The 9,804-nt window shown below is 40.0% G+C and overlaps 1 protein-coding gene across 1 annotated transcript; it reads right to left on the minus strand.

Moving 5' to 3' along the window:
- Positions 1-5,046: 5,046 nt before the first annotated feature.
- On the minus strand, positions 5,047-6,955 carry Fibin (fin bud initiation factor homolog). Its single transcript, XM_028882385.2, has one exon. The coding sequence runs from the start codon at positions 6,541-6,543 to the stop codon at positions 5,890-5,892; it is 654 nt and encodes a 217-aa protein (XP_028738218.1). The 5' UTR covers positions 6,544-6,955; the 3' UTR covers positions 5,047-5,889.
- Positions 6,956-9,804: the final 2,849 nt, after the last annotated feature.

The following is a 9,804-nucleotide window of genomic DNA, read 5'->3' on the forward strand; positions in this document are numbered from 1 at the left end:
AGCTCGCACTCGACCTTTGAAATGGGTGCTGGGCACCAGAACTCAGGTCTTCCTGCTTATGCAGCAAGCACATTACCCACTGAGCCATCTTCCCAGATCAGGTGTGAATTTTTTTCAATTAAGAGAATTGTGTAAGCACCATTTTCACTTCACAGGCTATTTATTATATAATCTTAGGACAGGATGTGACCTGGCAAGTCCTTCTGCTCAATCTCCTGCCTGCAGAAAGAGAAAAAATAATTTGGAGGTTGTTATGGAAATGCAATAGTCATATTACCTGTTTTTTTTTTTTTTTTTTTTTTTTTTTTTTTTTTAAATTGGCTACGTTCTTAGATGGCTCTGAGTTCTGGGACAAGTCACTCTACCCCCTTGTTACTTAGTTTCCTTATCCGAGAAATTAATAAAATACAGTGTTTGTCTGAAACATAATCCTGAGAAGATTACTTTTAAACAGATGGGGAAACATGCTGAGTCATGTCTGTTTAATAAGTTCTGGCTATTGTAGTCTTCATTTTGCAAATAAGTTGACTGACTTTCAGAATATTTAAGGGAATCTTTCAAAGTTGTATGGCTAATGTTAGATAAAATTTAGAATCATGAATGGAATCCATTGTGAGAAGATCTAAGATTTTTAAACTTAAAAAGATATTTATTTGTTCATGAGTATGAAGAGGAATGAGTTGTAGTCCGAGGCCAGCGTGTGGGAATTGGCTTTCTCTCCTTCAGCATGTCAGTTCTGGAGGGTAGACTCAGGCTGCCAGTCTTCTGTAGAAAACAGTTTTATCTGGTGATCTATCTCAATGGGCCAGATCTAAGACTTCTGGAAACATTTTTGAGGCTAAACATATTTAATGTGTACATTGGTTATAAAACAGTAGATTGTTTCCTAATTAAAAATTTACAAGTCTGTGGGTATATCGGTTATAGATAGCTTCCTGGTTAGGGGTTGAATCCATGCTTATTTCCCCCTTCAAGTGATAGATGGGACCCTAGAACCTACACGGGTCTTGTGAGTGCTCCGAAGTCTCTCACTCTCTGTACATCATTCATTTGTGGGTCTCTCGTGTTAACTCCCATCTAATTCAAGAAGAAGCATTTCTAATGCTATATCCACTAATCTATGGGTATAGCAGTATGCCATTTTATTGCTATATTCCTTCAGCAGAATAATTGAATTAGGGTTTTCCTTAGGCCATGGCTTATCTAGTCTCAGATTTATGGCCACTTTAGCAATGTCAGGAATGGCTTCTGTCTCATGGAGTGGGAATTAGATCCAATAAAAAGTGGTTGGTTCCTCTCACAACATTTATGCCACTATAATACCAGTACATCTTGCAGACAGATCACTGTTGTAATCTGTAATGTTTGTAGCTAAGAGATGTTGATGATCACCTTACTCCTTCAGTGGTGTGCAGAGTACCTTATAGTACCATGAATACTAGTCAGCAGCGCTGAAGCTTTATACCTGTACACAAAAAGTACTGAAAAGATATGCAGTAAATGCAAATACTATGTATGGAGAAAGTTTAGAGTTGTGAATGGTTTTGTCTTATTTGTGTTTATTATGTTTTCCATATAACTAACTTGAGAATATATGATTTTCTTGTAATCAGAAAAAAATAGAAACTACATTAACAGAAATAACAAAAATCATGCATCTCTTGAATGTATAACTATGACAAATCCTTTATTCACTGTGTCTTATGTTTATAGATAATTGTGACTTATGCTTTGGAGCAATCTTCAATCCCCACGTTGTTATACTACCATGGTAGTTTTCCTCCCTCATGTGTCTATGCCATTTCTGTCCTAGTTATCTCACATTGTGGCAAACCAAGAATGTTTGATAAGGAACATACCCTCAAACAGTCCGACTTTAGATACAGTATTCCCCAAAGATCAGCCTAATGCTAAAATTACTAAAATAATTTACAAAGTCCACTCCTGTGTTTTGGTGAATTATTTTCACAAATTTCTGTATGCTATTTAGAACTAAGACTTATGATACCTCTAATTGTTTCCTTTACTATATTAAAACATTTTAGAAGCTTATTTATTATTTCTATTTTCTAATCAAGTAACATTTCATATCAAGAAGATTTTAATATTTAGTTTTCTGAAAATTTCCCAAGGCAGTTTGACCACATAATTATTTCGGGTGATTTCATATTACTAATGAATTTTATGGATGTCTTCATAATTTATTAAAATGTTTTATAATCTGAGTTTTAAAGCATCTATCATAACATGTTGTGCCTGTTTCCTTAGTGGGTTGTAAATAAGAGTTTAAAAGGCAATGTGCAGCATGTAAGCTATTGGACAGCTTCTTGGTATCACCATACAAAGTGCCCTGTGGCTTCTGGTGGTCATGATTACATCTATCAGCCTGATTTGTTCATTGCAGAAGATAAACACCTTTTGTTTTTTATTATGAAAACCCAAATACATAGATACCTACAAAATGATTCAAAATAGAATATGGAACTGTTTAAGTGGTCAGATCGAGAGAGTGATACTTGGTGGTATTAGGCTATACACCTCACAGAAAAATTACCAATGAATGATTCAATACACAGATGATCCAGGCATCTTCTGACATCAAGATAGCATCAGCTATTTGAACTATTAAGGAGTAGATGGCTATGAGATTCCCTTACTTGAACACATACCCACTTACATAATCATGAATGAAAGGCAACAGTTTGTTTGATTATATGATCACATGTTTTAACTTAGGGGAGTGCCTAGCATTTCTGGGCCTCAGTTATAAAATTTTTGATAATATCTGAAACAGTAGTAAAAACCTCAGGTAATATTTGAGGTATTTGAAATGTATTATATTTTTTTCGGGGAGCCTATTATTTCCTGTTATGGTTTAGATCTGGAATTGCCACCAAAGGCTTGTTAAAAGCCTTTGTAGTGTAGTAAGATCATCAGAGACAGACTGGGAAAGTGACAGGATCATAAGGAGTCTGACCTTGCTAGTAGATTAAACTTTTGATAGGTTTTTGTAACTTGAGGATTCAGAGCATGAAGAAAACTTGTAATGTGATGAAAACTTTGATGAGGTCTAGGTAAAGCTTGGGATATGTGACTACTGGGGCCTAGATCTTATACACAGCCCCACCCCCATTTCTTGCTATCTTTGGGGGGGGGTTGTGGCCATCATGAGGAGAGAAACCTTGCTTAATCACCCTCCTGCCATTGTACTGTGCCCCAAGTGCACAGTAACAGAGACTAAGGATCATGGACTGATACCTCTAAAAACATGATCCTTTCACTTTTAAGTGGGTGTCCTCAAGTATTTTATCACAGCAATGTAACATGACTAACTTAACTGTTTAATTGAATAAAATTCCTCACATAGTTTGCTATTACAAGGAGAAGAAATAACTTACTTCTTAATGTTTGCCCTTACTAATAATATTGACTTTTCAAAAATGTCAGTCATTTTTTTTTACTGTGTCTAATAATAGCTAGAATAAAAATGTGATTGCTTTCTGTTTTAAACAACAATCCAAAAGATGTTTGGCTGATAGGTGAAGTCCCATGGTTTTGTAATTTTTAAGAATTATTCAGAGCTCAGTACCTGGCACAGAATAAGTGGTCAGCAAATACTGGCAACAAACAAACAAAAATCCTAAATTGTATGGATGTGTTTGTAAGTGGATTTCTCAGGGAAGAAAGTATGTGATTTACTTCAGATTCTCAAGACATTTCATTGTCTAAGAAATAAAATCCTATTGCTTTGAGTGAATATTTATCACTATGTGAGTAACCAAGTCTAATATCCAATGACAAAGTAGTGAGGAAAGGGTCTGGGTCCCTGCCTTAAGAAGGTTAGACAGGGCCAAGTGATGTCACCACCTGGGGTGTCTGTTGAGGACTGTTCCCATCATCTCTTCCTACCTGGAAATTCCCCTTTGCTCTCTGGGATTATCTCCACAAGACTCTGGCTCACAGGCTGCTTAGCTAGCCATGAATGGAACATTTTGGTTTAGTTGGAATAAAGAATATTAGTGCTGAAAAGGAGCTCACCCATAATCTATTTCAGCTTTCAATTCTGTAGCAGACATGTCACTATGCCTATTCCTGCACCCAGAGGAATGCTGGACAGCAAGTTTCTGTGCCTGTTGAGTTCTTCTTAACACAATCCAGTGCAGACACTACCAGCTGATTGAAATTGTCATGCAGGAGGAAAACAGTTTTCCAGCCTCATCACCGTCCAATATCCTGTTACCACTGGATAACTGTAAAGTTAAGAAGATGCCATTTGATTTGTCTGTGTGCTGTCGCTGAGTGCTCTGGAGTGATATGTCATTTTGGGTCGGGAAGCCATGTGACCTTCCATACATTTAAATACCAAATATCATATTTATTTTGATTATTTCTCCTCATTTTTTGCCAAATAAAGAAGTAACCTCTTTAAAGTGAAAATTTAATTATCCCCTGATACAAATCTACACAGCAGATAAATGCTGATGTTTTGCTCATATAGAGGGCAGAATAAAGGTTCTCTGACAAAGAGAAGAATGTGAACTCATATGCACTTTGTGGTGGATGCTTGTGAAAAGTAAGCATACTTAAGGTGGTGGTGAGTATTGGGCCAGGGGAGAATTGAAACGAGATGCATTTTCACATTTTAAGCCATTTAATTTGAGAGCACAGAACTAGCTTTCAAATTGTTAAACAACCCCTAACACAGAATGTATACAATGCTGCCTCTCTAAGATGAGAGCACAAGAGGTGTGGCCCTTTCTTATACTCTTCCATTGAAGTCTATGAAAAAATGGAGAAATTTAAGACTTTCCAGCAGAAGAGTAGAAATCAAATGTACAATTCTGGTACAGGATAAATTTCTATCCTCTTTACTGGGATGATGTCTGTGAGCAGAGAGGGTCAGACTATCCCAAATATACTACCATCCTTTATTTCATTCTTATCATGTAGTCTGGTAAACTGGCTTCACTCAGGTCTTCTCTCTCTTTTGCACTTGTCCCTCTTTGAAATACGAAGGTTAAAGATGCGAATCAGAAAATGAGACAGTACTATATGAAAACATATTTATTGGCTGAATAATAAAACTTAGATTAGGGGGTTTCTAGAATTAGACCCTCCTCCTTAAAATACAAGTTTCCAATAAGCAAAAGTAAGCAATATTTCCCCACCCCAAGAAGAAAGAATACACTGGCAGCCTAAATCATAGACACTGAGGGGTGTGTTCAAACCATCTGTTCTTTTGATGGTACAGTGAAAGACGCAGCAAATCCACATCATGAATGAACAACAGCCCCAAAGCTTTGCGGCCTTAAATGCTGCATCCTCAACTTACACAAACCCTCAGGGGGGAAACTTGAGCATCTTAATGCTGGCGATTTGTATATAAACTTTCAATAACACTCTTACAACAAAATAAAACAACCCAGAACATGGTAAATAAATAAGAGCGAGAGGAGAAGCAAGCATTTTCCTTGGCTGGCAAACGTGCAACACACCTGGGACTTCATTTGCAAAGCAGGCACCTCAGCCTTCAGAGAAGGCTGAAGAAGCTGTGAAGCCATCCACCATGTCTCCCTCGGTGTGTCAACACAGTCTTCAGGGTGAAGAAGGTTAATCAGTCTTTCCACACCAAATACATCCTTTAGATGGGGCTGAAAGACATGATTCTGTAGAGCTATGAAGCCCCTTAGGAAATACCCCAGGGGTTACTTTAAAACTTTTTTTTTAAAACCGGTGAAAAATCCTCAGTAATGACATAAATAATGCACAAACTAAACCAAAATCAAAATAACTCAACCTCTTAAAGTTTTCTTTCGTTTGAAAAAGACGACTTCAGACGCATTCTGAAAGTGCAAATCTGGATAAAATAAAACAGCTACAATGGAAAATTTAGCCAGTCCTCTGTCCCCCACCCTCCAGATAGTCGCTTTTCAGTCGACCGAGCCGGCTCCCATGGCTCCTGATGGTGAGTGCCAGCAGCTCGTATTTGTCTCTGAGCCCCACAGAGATGTCCAGCGTCTCCTTCAGCAAGGACTTGGTGTGGACCAGCATCCCCAGGAAGTCCTCATTGAGTCTGCTTTCCTGCCGGCTCTCCTGCTCCTGGCCCTGCTTGAACTTGCTTTCCAGCTCAGTGAGGGACTTGTCAGAGTTGGAGTAGGCATCCCCAATCTGGTGGGACTCCCGCCTCAGGTACTTGCCATAGCTCTCTTCCCCATCCAGGTCGTAGGAGATGCTTTTGCTGATGCCCTCCAGGACGCGCCCAGCATCCTCCACCTGGCGGCCCAGCACCGTGAACTCCTCTCGAAGGGTGAGGCTCAGTAAGCTACTGGCTTGGCCCCCTTCCCCCTGGGAGCAGCGCCGGCGATCACTCACCCTGAAGAGCAGCTGGCACTTCTCTGGGTCATCATTCTCCTCATAGTCTCCATCAGGCACGAAGTAATGATGCAGAGTCCCATTAGACATTTCTGGGTACAGGGGACCATCAAAATAGCCTCGACACAGGTGGCAGAAGAAACCCATCCAGATCAACTTCGGGAACACCATTCTGGATATTTGGGAGAAGAGTTTTAGTTCAGGAACAAGGAATGGGGTCCCCCCTGGGAGTCAGTGGCTCGGGGTGACCGCGCCCTCCTCAGGCGCAGCAGCAGCAGCCGGCTTGCCGCACTCCCGTCCTGGTTCCCAGGCAGGCTTCATGTGGCTCTGCTCAGCGCTCTGTACCAGTTCCTCTCTGTCCCTGCTCTTTCTGCTGGGCTGCTGGACCTCAGCCTTGGCTTTTCCAGCAGGATCGCCCTCCCCAGCAGTGGGGACCTGCCGTTCCAGGTCCTGGCTCTGCGGCCACCTTCGGAGTTCCCTCTGGCTCCAGGGAGATGGAGCTAGTAGCTAAGAGAAGCTGTTCTTGTGTTCTGATACTATTTCAACCCCTGGACTGGGTGGGAATTCAGAGAGCTTTCCCTTTGGCTAAAGATATCCTGAGGATTGCAGGGTTCTCAAATTACAGCTCATTTCACTTGGAAGCCAGGGAACAAGTTTGGAAAGAAAGCTCTCACCAGGTCCCTTATTAAAGGTACAGGGTATCTTTTTCAAGGTTGGAAGAGGAGAGAGAGAGAGCCTGTACAATAGGACTTAGTTTGAATGAGGATATTAGAGGATGACTAGAAACATCAAATCCAACTGCTATTAGTGTATTTAGGCAAGAGGTGATTGCTTTAAAGAAATGGCATCTCACACATTTAATTACTAGGTAAGATATATTTGTACTCATTTTCAAAACGTTTTTCTTTGAGCATAAAACTTGAAGTATTAGAAATAATAATTTTGTTTGGAAATAGTTTAAAGCTTTTTTTTTTTTTGGTTTTTCGAGACAGGGTTTCTCTGCGTAGTTTTGCGCCTTTCCTGGAGCTCACTTGGTAGTCCAGGCTGGCCTTGAACTCACAGTGATCCGCCTGGCTCTGCCTCCTGAGTGCTGGGATTAAAGGCGTGCGCCACCACCGCCCAGCTAAAGCTTATTTTTAGCAATCAATGTTTCAGAAATAACATGAATATAGAAAATGTATTTTCTATATTCATAGTGCCTAGTTGCTAATACAAATAAAAGTAGAAGTTTTCAGTTTATCAATCAAAGGACAACTGAGACTGAGGTGCAATCTATTAAACAAAGTCCTGCTGAGCCTGACTGAGTCTATTTACTCCTTGACTGCTGGGGCCTCCTTTCAGATACAGACAGAGCTGGTGTATTTATCCACAAGTAGAATGCTAAGGAAGTTGTTACTGTCTTAGAGTTAGATTGCAGTTCAGCTGCTAAGGTAAAGGATTTAAAATTAAGTTTAAAAAATCCCATTCTAATTAATTTATGAATACTAACATTACCACAGTGGGTTTAAAGAAGCAACCCAGACATCTGTCCAGCTTCTGGTTCTAGAGCATCTCCATAAACATATACGTACTCAGAACACCAAGTCCCATGGCCATTCCAAAACAATGGAGATCCTAGTGATGTTTAAGTTGTGGGTTCATACTTTGCACTTTCTCCATCAAGTGCTTTTCTCTTTTTAATACTTATATAACTTGTCCATCACAGCCAATTTCTTCAACTTGTACTTCTTGATTGAACTAATCCATTTGGAAGTCTACACTGTGTTTAGCACCCCATGGATATCCTTAGAGAGTTTGTCTCTCTGGTTCTGGACATGTTCCCCAAATTGTTTTGTATCATGAAAGCAAGGGCCACCAGATTGCTGCTGTGACTGCCCAGTTCCTCTCGACTTCTGGTAAGTGATGCCAAGGTTTTGCAGGCTCAGCACTACCATACTGACTGAAGGTCCAATGATGGGATAACCCAATGTGTGCCTCAGAAGGGAGCGTACAGTCACACAGGGCACAGTGGCTGCCATCTGGGTCATCAGCCCCAGCCTTGGGAACAACAGCAGATAGCGGGCTGCTGTTGCCAGTAGAGCTTTGGGTGCTGAGCTGGGTGGAACTCTCTTCAGAAGGGCCTGATGGACACCAGGGCCTTGTGGGACTTGTGATACCAGCTTCCATGTGGCCTAGAAATGTGAAACTGTGAAAAGACTACCAGTTTCTTAAAAAAAAAAATCTCTTTTTCCCACCAGGCCATTTTAGGTTTTGATTTATAAATTGTTAAATAGCCATTTGATGAGCCATCCATTTGTTCAAATGTTTATTGAGCATTTATTATACATTGAATTCCGTCTCCAGCATTGAAAATACAACATTGAACAAAACTAGAAACAAACCATTGCTTTCCAAGAGCTTTTAATTTTTGGAAGTGCAGGGAGAATTAAAGTAAAATAAATAAACTTATATTATATATTGAATGATTTCAGGATTGTGGAGAAAAGAAACAAGAAGTAGGTGGAAAAATAGAAGCAGGAAGCTATTTTCATAGCTATTTGCTATTTCTGCCTTGAAATGTAACTGAGCCCCTCGCACTGAGTGTCCACGGTTCTGCAGAGTCCTCCTTGGCACCACAAGGGGCGGCTTTCATTCAGATGCACACGGCCATGCTGTTGACAGGGCTGTCATCACTGTCACCGTCACAGGCAATCCAAACTTCTAGACAGACCATGAAAAACCTAACTAAGTAACTAGTTATTTATTTAATGTAAAATCACACATACTTTCCAAAGCACGTTCTGATGGCCTCACATCTTAGTTTTTCTCTAGACATTTGACATCATGAAAATGTAGACCAAAGCAACGTTTCCTCAGTCTTTAGGTCAAGTAGAAGACCAAGGCTCATTTTCATTCTGTCCCAGGAGAAAACTCCAACCTTCTCTAATTTAGAGACTGAGCTGTGGGGCTCGCAAGACATTGCCTCATTCCATTTCCCTGGGACATTCACAAATGACAGCTGATGAATTTAAATTGCCTATTTGGCCAAAGAAAAGACCAAGGATTTACTCAGCTCCACTCTGCTTCTTGCACAATCCACCCCCTCTGACTTACAGACCAATTCAATCATGCAAAGTTGTATTAATGACTCATTACCACTTTCCTACTTACAGGATGTGGCTTTAATTAAACATATATACCAAAACATACAATAAAATATTTTAGCCTGTAACCAGTTGTTCTCCAGCCAAAGAGTCAGACACATAGAGTCATAGAGTCATAAATAGAAGAGATGGGAGCATTTACTTTCTTCCTGTAATAATTTTATCTAAAGATACAAACACTGTACCTTGAATCAGTAAAGAACTATTTCTGTGCCAGTGAGTTCATGCAAATTTCACTCTTACTAGACATAAAGGAAAAGTCATTGACTTAAATACACTTTTAGATTAC

Source organism: Peromyscus leucopus, chromosome 4 (assembly GCF_004664715.2).
Source record: "Peromyscus leucopus breed LL Stock chromosome 4, UCI_PerLeu_2.1, whole genome shotgun sequence".
NCBI lineage: Eukaryota > Metazoa > Chordata > Mammalia > Rodentia > Cricetidae > Peromyscus > Peromyscus leucopus.